The sequence below is a fragment of the Rhodnius prolixus genome, unplaced genomic scaffold, assembly GCF_049639745.1.
Source record: "Rhodnius prolixus isolate KJV_2025 unplaced genomic scaffold, Rpr scaffold_1, whole genome shotgun sequence".
In the NCBI taxonomy this organism is placed as follows: domain Eukaryota; kingdom Metazoa; phylum Arthropoda; class Insecta; order Hemiptera; family Reduviidae; genus Rhodnius; species Rhodnius prolixus.
Window position 1 is genome coordinate 50320116 of NW_027411581.1, and position 15191 is coordinate 50335306.

The window sequence follows — 15191 nt, forward strand, 5'->3', positions numbered from 1 at the left end:
TTTCTTGAGCATTGCAACCGTAAAGGAGCAATCCCATCTTCCTTTCCACGATTTATAAAAATTATTCGGTTCGCCTAATGCATATTGTTACTAATATGTAGTCCAGAACAAAGAAAAATATTTGATTTTAAAACAAAGAAACAAATTATATATTGTAGAAGTAATATTCACCTGGAATGTATTATGATTCTGCATATTGAGCTGACGTTGTAACATATCTATTTTTCTCTGTTGATCCCTTATAATATCATCAGGGCCAACTGTTGAAGTTCCCACAGATGATTCCATGGCTGTTGAAGTAGTTGTAGTAGTGGAGGTCGGCGATGTGGGTGATGGAGAGCTGGGACTTTCTGAGGTGTCCATCATTACTGGACCTCCACAACTACTACTTACTGTCTGTGATGACGATACACTACACACTAAACGTAACAGATTTTTAATTGTATGGTACGTTCATTTTTTACTGGCTCATATCTAGTAAAAAATAAGTGAGCAGCATAAAGAAGTGAACAATTTCTCCGACGCTGTGACCAAGCATGGGAATTTTTTTTTTTTTTTTTTTTTTTTTTTTTTTTTTTTTTTTTTTTTTTTTTTTTTTTGGCGCATCAACAGCTGAGGTCATTAGCGCCCGGAGCTTTTTCCAGTGCACTGCCGGCCTCCGGACAGTGTTCTCTCGTTACAGACAACACTGTCCATCACCGGACAGTGAGCTGTAAGAAGCTCCTAGGAAGAAAAAATCTAAGGGTCAGCTGCTGGATTCGAACCCGGGACCTCCGCGTGGGAGTCCAGTATGCTAACCTCATAGCTAATCCCTTCGCATGGGAATTAAGAATAAATAAAGATTTGATCAACTTGGCCACATTAATAAATTTTTTTAATACCATTTGAGATACAGTAATAAAGTTGTTTCTGTGACTTACCTAATATTGAAATTTGTAATTAACAATAAGTGCAAAAAATTAAAGAAATAACCTAAGGTTTTAGAGGTTACTTGGGTAAACGTACCTGATGGTATAGAATCATCCTGAGTGTGTTGGGAAGATACTATACTACTACTGGCAGCGGAACTGCTACTGCTAGTAGCTGAAGAACTGTTGCTGGTTGCAGATTCACTGTAAGGTTTCAGCCTTTCGATCAACTGCGGTTTAGCTCCAGAAACTGGTAGGTTTCTTTTCTTCAGCTCAGCTTTTAAATCACTCACTGCAAACGATAAATACCAATTGATCATTAAATATACCGATTAATGAAATAGCTACATTATGCGTTAACAATTTTTTGTTTGTTTGTTGTGTTTTGTTTTGTTTACAATAACATACCTTTCATATCTTCCAAATTGGTGAGTGGCCTGGTATGTACAGGAGGCGGGCTTTGTGCGGGAAGTGGAGGTGGTGGAGGCACATGGGAGTTGCCTCTAACTGTTTCTGTTTGTGAATTATTAGAATTCGGTTTTTGAGATGCAGGTAACAGCCGTGGATACTAAAGGAAGAATTAATGATTGATTATCTTGAAAAAACACAGAAGCTTTTATAAAACTGGTTGCAACCATTAATGACCACTACCTTATGTTGCCATTCTAATTGCCATTGCAAAAATAATTGCTGCTGCTGAAGGAGAAGTTCATAAGAAGTTTCTACCGGTGAAGAGTTCTGTGTGTTGTTCTTTTGAGCGTTTGGTGGACCCTAGACAGAAAAATACAAAAGTCAACATAATAAAAAAATAAATACATGATAATGCTAAAGCCTTTTATTTGGTTTCAAAATAATACATTTTATAAAAAACAAATAAAATAAGAACTTCACAATGCTAAATATTGATTTATTCTTGAAACCAGGCTCCCATTAAACTCCACAATTCTTTATCTTTTGCTTTCCTATTCCATGATAGTCCAGCATGTTGTATAATGTCTGCCGACCTTTCTTTTCCTGAATCCCATGGACCAGTTAGTTATTCGATTTGTCCAACGACCACCATCTCTCACTCTCATCAGCTTTCCTGCCCATTTTGACTTTGCCAGCTTCACCTTTTTTATAATATCGGTCACTCCCGTTTGCTCTCTCATAAATGTGCTCCTGATTTTATCTTTCTGACTAACTCCTAGCGAACTCCTCTCCATAGCTCTTTTAGTAGTCTGAAGCCTACTTAGATTTTCTTTTGTACGAGGCCATGTTTCAGCACCACACAGAAGGTAGGGGGCATTATGCGTCGCTCTAAAACTTGACTTCTTTATTTAATATTAATATTTCTATTTTTCATTAAGTTACTTCAATGACCAGTATTTTTTCCAGGCAAGCATAATTCTTTCTATTTCTTTGCTAGTCCTGTCACTAAAACTAATTAGCTGACCCAAATAAACTGTTTCTTTAACCCATTTTAATTTAACGTTTTGTAATAAAATATCTTCAGCTTTATTATTAGAGTTTAAATACAAAAGGATTATTTCATTATTATCTCCGGGAGTATCCATGAGAAATTTAGAAAAAACTGAATCATTTCTACACTTTTTTTTTTAGTTTTAAAACTTTTAAAAACCAATAACGTGAAATCATCGAAAGCTCCTAGCGTAGGCAGAAATTAGAAGCACTTACAAAACCACATTGTTGTACAGCAGGCATAGAGCGGAGATCATTAAGTGATTCCCGTCTGTAGTAAGCAGAAAAAAATCATCTTATGTCTTTGCGCGGAGTTTCCATTTCTGGACTTTAATTAAATTTTCTTATGTGCACGTATTATGTTGCAATTAATAGTTTAATTCGCTCAGTTCTATTATATTCATGTGAAATATGGTCATTAAGGTACTTAGAAATTATTGAAAAAATTCAGGTAAAATTTTACGAATCTCTCTTTTATTGGCCTATCCAAACCCCAGGTTACATAATAAGATTAGTTGTTACTACAGTTAGCACCCAGGCGGTATTTAAAAGTTTCTAGGAGATCCAATTTGCTGAACACCACAACTGCACAGCCTACTCCGTCCGATGTCTTACTTCCGTCAGTGTAAATTTCGTAATTATAGTCCCTCCCATCGATGCTGTCAATGTCTAGTTCGTGTACCGGGTGTAACCATTCCGAGTAGTCAGTTGGTTGTTCATAGTCTTCCTCACTGTCGTGTCCAATTTTTGATGTCTTGTACATCTTTATTTTCTCGTCAACTTTGGTCAGGATGGGAAGAATGTTGGCCACTACTATTGCCGCCTCATAGGAGATCGTTCTAAATCCCTTTATTATTCGAAGTGCCATCAGTCGTTGAACTCTCTTCAATTTAGTTTGATTGAACTTCTTTCTCAATGCTTTCCCCCATGCAGGTGCTGCGTATGTGAGAATAGGTTCAATGGCTGCCAAGTAAATGGTTCTGAGAGCTTCACTGCCGAGTCCCCAATAAACTTTGGCTGATCTAGATAGGATGTTGATAATTTGAAGACTCTTTTGGCATGCTATATCCATATGTTTGTCAAAATTGTATCTCCAGTCAAATGTCACTCCTAGATACTTCAACTCTTTGACAAGTTCTATTTTGTCCCCATCCAAATATAAATTCAGTCCTTCCTGTTCACCCTTCCTCTTGAAAAAGAGAGCTTTCGTTTTGTTGTGGTTGAATAGAATCTTGTTTTCTCTAGCCCATCTATTAACAATTTGCAGTGTTTCATTGCAAACAGCTTCCAGCTCCAACTTTGTTTTGGAAGACGCCATCAGTAGTAGATCATCCGCAAATGCGAGTATCCGTATTTCTGGTGGAAAAGTTCTCTTCATGAGAGAATCGAACATAATGTTCCAGAAGCCCGGCCCACAAGCTGATCCCTGAGGACATCCTTTTGTCACTGACTTCGTGCATTGATACTGGTTTATTGATATAGTTGCCTTTCGGTCTGAGAAGTATGATCGTGCTAACTGATATAGATTTTTTGGGCAATTAAAAGATTTCAATTGGTATAGAATTGATGGCCACCATGCTGCATCAAAAGCGCCTTCAACGTCCATTGAAATTAGGATTACTTTCCTTCTTTTCTGCAAGTTTTCTTCAATGTACTTAGTCACATCAACCACAGCATCAGTCGTTCCCTTCTGAGGTGTAAAACCCATTTGCCGCTCACTAAGGCAATGGTTAACTCTAAGGTGGTGCATAATTCTGTCGATTAGAAGTCTTTCTAATACCTTTCCGCCAAATGGAAGCAAGCTTATCGGCCTATACTTTCCTACTTCTTCCGAATTTTCTCGACCAGGTTTAACGAGCAAAATGGCCATAGATTGCTTCCATTCCGAAGGGAAATAACCTCTTTTCAGACATTCGTTGTACAAACCCACTATAAATCTTGGGAACTTTTCAAAAACTTTCAACATTATTTCTTTTGTTATACCATCGACTCCAGGTGTTTTCCTCGATGCGAATTTATGTATAACCCTTCTTACTTCATCCGATGAGAATTCTGGATCATTCTCGGTTGATATTGTCCTTATTTCTTCTCTGATGGCTGCATGAAAACTGTCCTCTATTTCTACGTCATCGACTGGGAAAATTTTGTCCATAATAGTTTCCATTGTTTCTTGGAAATTTGTTGTGAAACTTCCATCACTCTTTCTAATAGTAGACATGATGAGTTTATTTCTTAACTTTCCAGACGCGGCGCGTTCGTATTGCATGTTTAAAAACGTCGTCGACAAGTAACTCGCCATAAAAAAATATGTAGGTTTAGTATGTACTACCATTTTATTATAATTAATTTTATAACAATATATTGATGGGAGAAAGTCGATAAAATAAATTCAATTTTAGAAATGCTTGGCGGGCCGCGTGTTGCTCATCCTTGCCGTAGACCATTGTCCTCTGTGTTTAAATAATTCACATGACGATTTAAATCATATATTTTTTGTTTGTCCATTTTATGTTGAACCAAGAAATAAATATCTAAGTTCATACAAACAAGATATCTGTACGGTATTGAATCCAAAAAATATTAATCATATTGTCAATATCTATTATTTTCTTACTAAAGTCCTAAGTATTAGAACAGCTTTGACCAAATGATTTGTACTTCACTGCTTTTTTTCCATAAGAGTTTGTTTTATATTATAATTATTTTTGTACGTAATATATACGAGTTATTATTACTATGATTGGTATTTTGTTTTATTTTACTTTATTTTTTATTTTTATTTCAAAAGTTGAATTCTAAGTTTGTCGTTTTTTTTTTTGTTTTATTTTATTTGTTTCTTTCTTTCTTACTCTCTTTTTCTTGTGTGTATTTTAAAGTAGATTAGATTAGATTAGATTCCATCGGGGGAATTGGCTATTCAGCCTACGCCACCGCGACACCCCAAGGATCTATTGTGGCATCCCCCTAGTTGAAGACCCCCTCCCTATCCTGTCCTTAACCAAACTGTGGAATTGGGGGGGGGGCTCCCAGGTGGTCGATCAGAGCACCTGCCATCAGAGCACCCTCTCGAGTTCTGCTTGCCTTAAAAGCCTTAATAGGTCCGAGAGGGGGCCCTGGCTGAGGCTTGTTGGCACCAGCTTCTCTTTGCCAAAGAGGCGGTACCTTAGCCAGACCAGCCCCTCGCACTGACATACCACATGCAGTGCCGTCTCCTCTTCTTCCTGACAAAACCTACACAGGCTATCCGTTGCCAGGCCCATGCGATGCATGTGCTTATTTAGTCTACAATGGCCAGTGAGAATGCCAACTGCTATCCTTATGGCCGCCCGGCCTAGTTGGAGTAGTTCTGCAGTTAGCTTGGGCGAGTAGCTATGGATAAACTTTTTCGCCTGTCTCTGGCCTGGAGTTTTGACCCACCATTCCCTTGATCGGTCCCGCATCCATAGCTTAATGGATGTGCTCCTGAGGCATCTTGAGACACCGCAGAACGGCTCCGGCCCGATAAGCGCTCTCATTGAACCCTCCCGGGCCAGGCGGTCCGCCGCCTCATTGCCTCTGTGACCCGAGTGCCCAGGTACCCAAACCAGGAAGACCTTATTATGGCTACTGATTTCCTTCAGTGCACCTAGGCAGTCCCACACCAGCCTTGAGCTGATCTCCCACGAGTCAATTGCCCGCAGAGCAGCCTGGCTGTCCGAATAAATGACAACTCTGGAGTTATACACTCCCCGCCTTCTTATTTCGGTAGCGCAGATAGTAATCGCGACTAGCTCCGCCTGAAAGACCGTAGCTAGCCTTCCCAGACTCACCGAGATATTACATCTCGGATGAGCCCCGTACACGCCGGCTCCCACTCCGTCATCCATCTTAGACCCGTCCGTGTACCACATAGATTCGCCTGTAATTGGCGGCCCATTCTTCCATGCCCCTCTGTCTAAAATCAGGACTTTGAAGGGTTTTTGGAAGTCATGCCTAGGAGTCATTATGTCCGTAGGCAGGCCCAAAATCGGGTCCGCCTCCAGCTCCTCCCATAGGTCTTGATATTTCCCCGTATGCCTGGGATAAATGGGCGCTTGTCCCTGTTGCAGTCGTGCCACAACTGGTCTTGCCACGCCTTGGACGTGAATGTGGAGTGGTGGAAGGTTTAACAGGACCTCCAAGGCCGCAGTGGCACCCGTCGTACTCAAGCAGGCCAGCCTTTGAATACTTCCGAGCGCTCCCGGCCCCCCCATCTGCAAGGTCTTCGTCCACCACGCCACCGCCCCGTGGGTTACCATTGGTCTCACGACACAGGTATAAATCCACAGGGTCATCTTCGGGCTTAATCCCCAACTTTTACCGCATAGCCTCCTGCACCTACCCATGGCGATTCTGGCTTTGTGTGCGGTAGCATTAATATTTTAAAGTAAGTATTTTTTATTTTTGTATTTTCAAGCTAAACTCTCTGTATTTTTTACTTATGTAAAAATCAGAATAAATAAATAAATAAAATAAATGTTGCAATTAATTAATTAAAAATAAATGTAAACAGAGATGCGCTGCATTTTGTCACATTTAAGCAATCATAAGCAAATAATTACTTGAATCGACTAATATTACGACCAATTATAAGAAACGGCCTTGGATTGCTTTCAAGTTGACAATAAGAGACAGTTGTAGCAAGGAATATTTTCCATCAACTCTTAAGCACATCTTATCGTTTTTATTCTTGCATCTGTTTTGTGCGGAAAATATGAAGATATGAAGTTGTACAAGAAATCCATAACAAGTTTTGACTGTACAACGACGAACAAAAATATTTGAAATAATTTTATTAATTGAGCAGAAATGTTTGTGTTAACAATTGATCACCTTATATTCATGGAATTTTATAGTCCTAGCTTTAGGCTGAGCCTTGGCTTTACTCTTCTTTCTGGTCTTATCCCTATTTATACTGCCAGCTGGTGACGCCACGCCTATACTGCTGACAACAGCTTGTTGCTGCTGGGACTGCTGAGGAGACCTGGCGTTGCTGCTGCTGTATATTGTGGTGGCGCCTGCAGGAAGAGCGATTGCCGCGGTCGGTGTCAGTAGCACGGTAACAATACCAGCACCGTTATTACCAGTCTGGGCCGTAGGCTGAACAGGGGGTAATGGCGGAGCCGGAGGAGGTTGGGTTGTTGATGTTACAACTGCTTCATCTGCCAATACCTTCAAAACATTAAATATTTGTATCAAATTAGTTATAATTATTTTTGTTAAAAAGAACTAAACGTCTCGCTCAGGGGTTTTGTAGTGTTTAGAGATAGCTAATAAGGTTACAAGAGAAGTTAGGCATCGAATTCTGGATGGAGACCCGGGACCTCCGCATGGAAGGACTACTCCTTTTCTCTTGTTTATTAATTACCCCTATTAATCATAATACCTCATGAAGTGAGCACTAGATTATCTTTCCAACCATTCTTATCTTTTTTTCTAATTCATTTTATTTAATTTTACTTTAGTTACCTTTAGATAAATGATTAAATATTAAATAAAGAAACAATGAAAAGTTTAAGATCAAATCACTGATTTCAAAAAATAAATATATATATTTCAAAAATTAGGTTTGTATAGGGCGATGCAAGAATAAAGTAGCTTCATATAAATTGTATAATAAAGGATAGAAGAGGCCGCAAAAAGGCTGATCTCCATAAGATCAATTTAATAAAGTCCGTGAATTTTGGGGTTAGACTTACCTGCAGATGGGCTTGTGGAGCCGTAGGAGGAGGTGGCGAAAGTGAACTTGAATCTTCATCTAACATGTAATGGTCTGGATGAGTGGGTTTCGTGGCAGTGCCTTCACTGGTAGCCTTGAATTCTATAGCTCCTTCTTTGATTGCACGTTCTATTGGCTCTTCGGTGTGCAATATATTTTTTTTAATCAATTCTAAAGGACCTGGCCGATGCGATAGTTGATCATTGAGTGCATCTGCTAAACGGCACTTCTTCAACTGTCTCTGGCGTTCGGCCAACGATGGATCAACATGGCCCACATCTATTTATCGAGTACATAAAAAAAGGAATTATTATATATAAAGTATTCATCAAAAATCTGTGCGGTTAGCAATTAGTAAATAATAAAACTGTTAGGCTAACCTTCCAAAATGTGCTGCCTGACTAATTCTTCCCTATCTGGCCTCTGTTGAATCTTCGCTTTCAACAGATCTCCCATTTTGGCTCTTTCGAGTTTCTGCCTTTGTTCGTGGTACCCCGGTGGAGTTTTCAGCGCTGTAATGACAAAAATAATTAAAGTATAAAAAAAATCTCCATAAATTTGGTTGGAGCAAATAAAAAATAAAATAGTACCATATTTTAAATACAAAATTTGGACTTCTAAATGTATTTAGTATTCACCTTAACGAAAATTACATACACACTGAAAAATAATTCAATTTCATATTTGCACCAGCAACCCTAACTGACTTCCAAGTGCCAAATTCTAACTAAGAGACTCATAACTGCTCCTCCAGAAGAAAACAATCAGGTCCTTCTTACATACTGACCCAGATTCCTTCCCAATCGCGGGGACGGTAATTAAAAACTTCCATCTACAGTGTTTAGCGTGAGTTAACTCAGAAATAGATCGTTGCCCAAAAACAGTAGAACCATTTTTTAAAACGTTCCACAAATGGCTGCGAAATTCGTTTTCGCATTTGATTTGTTCAACAATTTGGAAACGCAACTACATTGCAAATAGCTTTTGCAAGTAAAATTGTTTTAAGATGTACCAGCGTAGTCTTTTCTCAGATATAGCCTACGGTGTTAGGTACCACAGAAACCTTTAATCGCCGATCTTCCGGTAGTATTGGACACCTTCTTCCACGTTAACGCCCGTTTTGGGCCGTCCTTACTAAGTGCACCATCATCTTTAAAAGAATTATGGCCACGCTTATTTTACCATTTTCATCTAACCGCCTATTTTCTTTTTGGAGAAAATGATGGAGCAGACTTTCTTATAAGGTGAATTTCCGTAGATTATAAACCGGAGTCAGGAAAATGTATCATCAGTATTCACCGGAGTCAGTTCATCGTTTTAACAATTTATAGCTTACAGTTTATCACTAGCATTTTTCTACGTCTAGAAGCAAACTTGGCAGATTTTTGAAATTCTGTAATCCACGAAATCAAAACTAAAAGACAAAAAATTCTGTGGCTGTGAGAAATTAAAAAATAAAAGAACCTCCCTAGTGACCATTTAAAATAATTGGCACAGGGGTAAACTTCTGTCAAGAGACTAATTTTGCTAGTGGTGAATTTTGCGTAAGATTAACATTTCTAGACTCATAAAAAACCAACATAAATTCTCCCCGATCAGCAGTGTCTAAAGACACGTTCGTTTGCTGCCGCAATAGAAAATGAAAAGAAGAGAGATATGGTTAACAAACTTGATGGTATTTAACTTCTTGTACATCCAGATTTAGCTTCACCCAGCTGTCGTTTGCTTCTGTTCAGAACGCGCTTTTCTTTTCTTTCTTTTGGTGGGAGAAAATATAATTTAAAAAACCACTCAACTTGAAACTGGAGTGGAGGGTTTGTTGCGAATGACGAGGAATTGTGCCGGCGAAGGATCTAATAGTTTTCAAAATAAGGCACACAGCAAACACTCTCAGAATGAGCTAAGTTGAACTTGTTGGCAAAATCTATAAAGGTAAGGACAATGAATTTTTAAAAAATAAATAACGGACCTTTTTTGCCTAACCGATAACTGTTATAACCAAGTACTAAGATAATTTTTTATTAATCATTCCAACCTTTAAACAGATTAATTTCTTGGACTAGTAATTCAATTTGAACATCTTCAACATTAGATAATTGCAACGTTAATCATGACTTTCAATGGAAAAACAAATTCCATTCCAAAAAATCATTTGATTGTACTCAAAATTTTGATTTAACGTAATTACTACCTCTGTCTCGTGGTTCTAAAGTTTTAGAAAATATAATGCACCAACAGTTTAATTAGTTATATATTAGATTTATCTACAATTACAGATAATAAAAAGTAAATCAACTTACGGGGCATGATTCCCTGGGCAACCAGTTGATTTATTGGTCTCCTTAACATTAACTTCACTTTCAAAGCTGCAACAAGAAACAAACAATATGAAATATGTAGTAATATAACAATTAAACTGGTCCAAAATATATAAAAGAAGGGTAAATTCTAATGAATCATTGATATTGATGACTGAATAGGGTAATATAAGAAAAATATACTCCGATACTAGTTAGCTTTCTTTGAAGCTGAAGAATTATGACGAAAACCTTTTTGATTAATGTGAGTCACTTTTTATTTAAGGATATTTTTTTCTGTATGACTTAATGAGAAGGCGACTGATAAAGTTGCAACCAAAGGGACTCATTCAACTTAATCAAGATAAGAGTAATGAAGTTTGAGATAAGCTTTAAGATGAGATTGTTAATTAAAGAATGCTGATAGAAGCTGAGATTTCAAAAACAAAATTAGGTCAACATGATAAACTTTGGATTGTTTTAAGAAGGATTTAACATATCACGACACGATGGCCGCGGAAATTGCGCTATTTTTTACCCCATTAAGTTCGAAACAACCAATTTCCTTAAACAGGATTTTTTTCTTAAACAGTAACAATAAACAAGACAACTTTGAAAACGAATGTTAAAACGAACAGTGCTTGATACTCAGGGAACGTACTTGAAGAAATATTCACTGGTTAACTTCGTTGCTGCTATGATGCGTTGTTGATATACGTTCGTTCGTTTTCTAAGACTTCGAACTTCCTCATTTCCTGAATTTCAGCAGCGGAAATTGTCCTTCTAGTTCTAGTGAAGCGTTAGATTTCTTTAGCAGAAGAAAATTTTTCTTGAGTAAAACCCTAACCTAGGCAACAATAACTTGTAGTCAATTCAGTCATCAGCCATAATTCCAGTGTGTGGAATCTCAACTTTGGTAAGGATTGGAGCAGTTAGCAGGTAAGACGTCCACGGGAAATGAATGTGGTGCTAAGGCCCATGGCGCTACGGCCCTACAAGGACCTAGGCCTCCTCCACTATTTTTTGCCATTCGGCTTTGTCATAGACGTACCTCCGCCATCTTCTAACACCCATCCCTCTCAAAACGTCCTCCACACCATCTAATCATCTCATACGAGGCCTCCCTCTGCTTCGGCTTCCTCCTGGCTTTCCCTCCATAAGTTTCCTTGGAATCCTATTTTGTGGCATTCTTTCAACATGTCCAAGCCACCTTAACTGGTTTTTTCTTACAAAAGATCTGGTTCCCCAAAACTCTGCCGAAGTTCTTCATTTTTTCTAATTCTCCAACGCCCACTTTCGCAGACAGGCCGAAATATTCGTCGAAGTACTTTTCTTTCCCTTATATTTTTTCGGTAGCTTTTGTAAAGAACCCAACTTTCACAACCATACGTACCTTCAAGCCGAATGATTGTTTTGATTGAACCTTAGCTCTGCTTGTCAAACTCTTGAATTTGAACGGCTTCTGAAGAGCGAAGAAACATCTGTTGCCTGCCGCCACTCATGCTTTTATTTCTTCTGAAGTTTCGTTTTTTTTCAGTCACGAATGCTCCAAGATATTTAAACTGGCATGCGGATTAAAACACAAGATTTCCAAGGTTCATGCTTGATTCCACCCGGCCTGCTCTCCTAGAAGTTTTTAAATAAAATGTCTTGTCGTCATTTATATGCAGACCAATCTTCCTTGCTGCAGCTTCGAATTTTTCAAGAACTCCAGCTAACGCTGACATCGATCGAGTCGACTGGATAATACAGATGAATTTATCCGTCATAGCAAGCACTTTTTTTTCCTTTTTTTAAATTTCTGATAGATTTTTAAAAATCATCAGAGTATGATGCACAGGTTTGGTGAAGAAACACAACGTCCGAATTTAGTATGTAAAAGAAACAAAGTTGAAATAAAATTTTCAGGGTCAAACTAATGAAATAGAAAAAAAAAGAACATGCTCGTTATGGCGGATGAAAATCCACAATTTTATGCAGGGAGGTGAAGTGTTGTTTACAGGTTTTATAACTTTAGTCCAATATGATTGTTTTTACTCTGAAGGATTTAAGTTGGTTGTTCAGATACTAAGTGCGAATTATTAAACTTAAATCCTCTGTTTGGAAGAGAAGCCATTTTGAAAGCTCTCTGGGTAATCTTGTAGAGGAGAAGAATGTTTTTCACTTTTTTGGTGATCTGGACAAACATTTCTGAATTCAGACATCTTCAGATGCGTGCCATTATCATGCTTGGTTTTACCGTCAAAGATTTGTGAATGAATTTTATTTTGCTTCATTTACAATGTAGTTTATTTTGCCAAGTAACTAATTGTGTTTGCTTATTTACATTCTTGTAATTTATATCTTTTCCCCTTATATTTATTTTTTTAAATTTTATTTACTTATTTATTTTTTGTTATTTATTAGACTCTGTATGTATAACATAAAACATTAATGTTTTACGTAGATCCTTTAAGAGCAAAGCAACAAACACAAGTGATTTTTTTTTCCACCTTTTACTTCGTTCTTTATGTCCATTTATTTTTATTGTAAACGTTTTTCTTCATTTTCTTAACGATTTGTCAAACATTGATTTTCTTAACGATGGTTATTTGGCAAGCACGCATAATTAGGTCTGAGACGAGATGGTCCATAACTAATAGGCTCAGCAAAATCGTTCCGGAGCTGTCAACAAAAATACTTAATACCTCTAAATATTTGAACTAGATTTTCTCTCATTGAAGGTAAGTTACCAAATTTTTTTTAGGTATTTTCTGAGTAATAATATTTATACCTAGCAGTGGCTTACCAGAAAGATACTCGTCTTTTATTTTGTTTCATAGGTCTTGTTTTAAAAAACTAATTTCCTAAATGTACTACATGAGGAACAGTGGGACAACTAGGCTGACGAAGCAGAGAAAGCATTTTCGAATTATTTTCAACGTCAATCAATGTGTCTACAAAATGAAAATTAAAATGATCCAATAAATTTTATAACCAAGAAAATATTTAATAAATTTAAAGCATTGCCCAACCCATGTTTTTATCAAATACAAATATAAGACCAGAAGCACCAGGGAGGAATGTAGCCCACTTCTCTTGGATATTTACCACCCACAACTTCTATTCTCGAACTATTTATAATGTACGGTATTACCCGGAATCCAGACGTTAAGGATGTCGCATCCTTCCACAAATATCATTCTAACAGTATAGGGGAGATCATAAAGTTTTTTTCTTTATGATTAGAAAGAATGTTTATATTGACCATAATGGAGACAAGAGAGGATGACAGTGTTCTGAGACGACTTGAAAAGGGATTTTGGGAGACACTGTTACAACTATATTCTCATAAAATAAACACCATCTCCTAAGATGCTGCCTCTGTCACAGGAAGATTACATGTAACCACAAATAGGACGTAAGCATTCAGTCTCATATCCTAAAGCTATTTTATTCAATAAATATACTACAGTCAGCCACAATAATCAATTTATGTTCCTTCAGCGAGGAATTTTTTAATTTAATGAAATGAACACAAATAAAATAAGTTTAATATTTAATACTTTTCTACAAAGTTAATAAACTTTGAAAATGTGGTTAGGTCCGCGCACAGTACCTTTGATTTTTGTTAAAAACAGCACATTCTTTCAAAAAACTGCAGTCCTATGTGTGCACCATTTGTTGGGGAAGAATTTTTTTACATGCACAACAATGATCGACCATTCAGCCACAATTGTTTCCACTTATTTTGAAAATGTTATAATAATTTTTTTTTCTTTATTTAAGAATTTTATAACTGTACAGTAAACAAGTGAAAAAGATTTTTTTTTTTGTTTTCTTTTTTTGGCATTGGCTTCCGCCATACAGCCAGCATCGTCTAGGTGCTTATCACTAGAATATCACTCACTCTCCATTCTTACCTACAAATACATTCGCTTCACACATTCATCATTCTACTTTATACCGCTATTTACATAAACTACTGCTAATGGATGGAGCAGCACTCTGTGCTCCTGCCATCCTTCTCGCTTAACCAAAATTAAAATCACGTAATCCTTCTCTAAGCATTTTGTTCCATTCATTCTAATTCGGCTATAGCTTCTAAATACATTCATATTTCATTGCTAGCTCTGCTATCGACTTAAGCACATAACTGTTGGTGGAGAATATAATGTCTTCGTAGCGAAATGGTGCATCTAAATACCTGTATATGTCGTCAAACATTCGTTTCCTTTCTACCACATAACGTGGACATATCATTATTACATGTTTGAAATCTTCCTCCTCATTGCAATCTACGCAAAGAGGAGAGGACCTTTTGTTGATCCTGTGTAGATACGATCCGCACACCGCGTGGTTCGCTCTCAGCCTGCTTATTGTCGTAACAACCCATTTATTAGTGCCAGTTCCCTTAAACCATGGTTGTCTAGGTAACTGATCTGCCATAGTTTTATAGAATCTACCTTTATCACCATTATTGTAATCTGTCTGCCATTTTTGTAGTGCTGCTTTTGCAATTATACGCTTGATATCGGTGTGTGGTAATTTATAATTAGCCATTTCCCCACTATTGGTGGCTTCCTTTGCAAGTGTATCAACAATTTCATTCTCTTTTATACCACAATGACCTCTTACCCACAAAAAATTAATGCAGACTCCCTTCTCTTTAAAAATGGCAATAGTTTCTACAATCTCTGCGATAATGTGATTCATTCCTGCAGACTGGTTGTGTATATGTGATAATTTACACAACGCACTCTGGCTGTCACTAATAATGGTATATTTTTTCTCCGACAACGAATAAAT

At 37.4% G+C, this 15191-nt stretch overlaps 1 protein-coding gene across 3 annotated transcripts in view; it reads right to left on the reverse strand.

The window, feature by feature from the left end:
• Positions 1–15191, reverse strand: part of LOC141449283 (uncharacterized) — a 156697-nt gene that overhangs the window by 4946 nt on the left and 136560 nt on the right. For all 3 annotated transcript variants that reach the window (XM_074118549.1, XM_074118543.1, XM_074118559.1), the window contains 8 exons: positions 10407–10472; positions 8487–8618; positions 8087–8385; positions 7221–7559; positions 1560–1679; positions 1317–1476; positions 1006–1200; positions 172–419 (listed from right to left, as the gene is read on the reverse strand). In XM_074118549.1, coding sequence (XP_073974650.1) covers positions 172–419; positions 1006–1200; positions 1317–1476; positions 1560–1679; positions 7221–7559; positions 8087–8385; positions 8487–8618; positions 10407–10472 — 1559 coding nt within the window. The remainder of the gene's footprint in view (positions 1–171; positions 420–1005; positions 1201–1316; positions 1477–1559; positions 1680–7220; positions 7560–8086; positions 8386–8486; positions 8619–10406; positions 10473–15191) is intronic.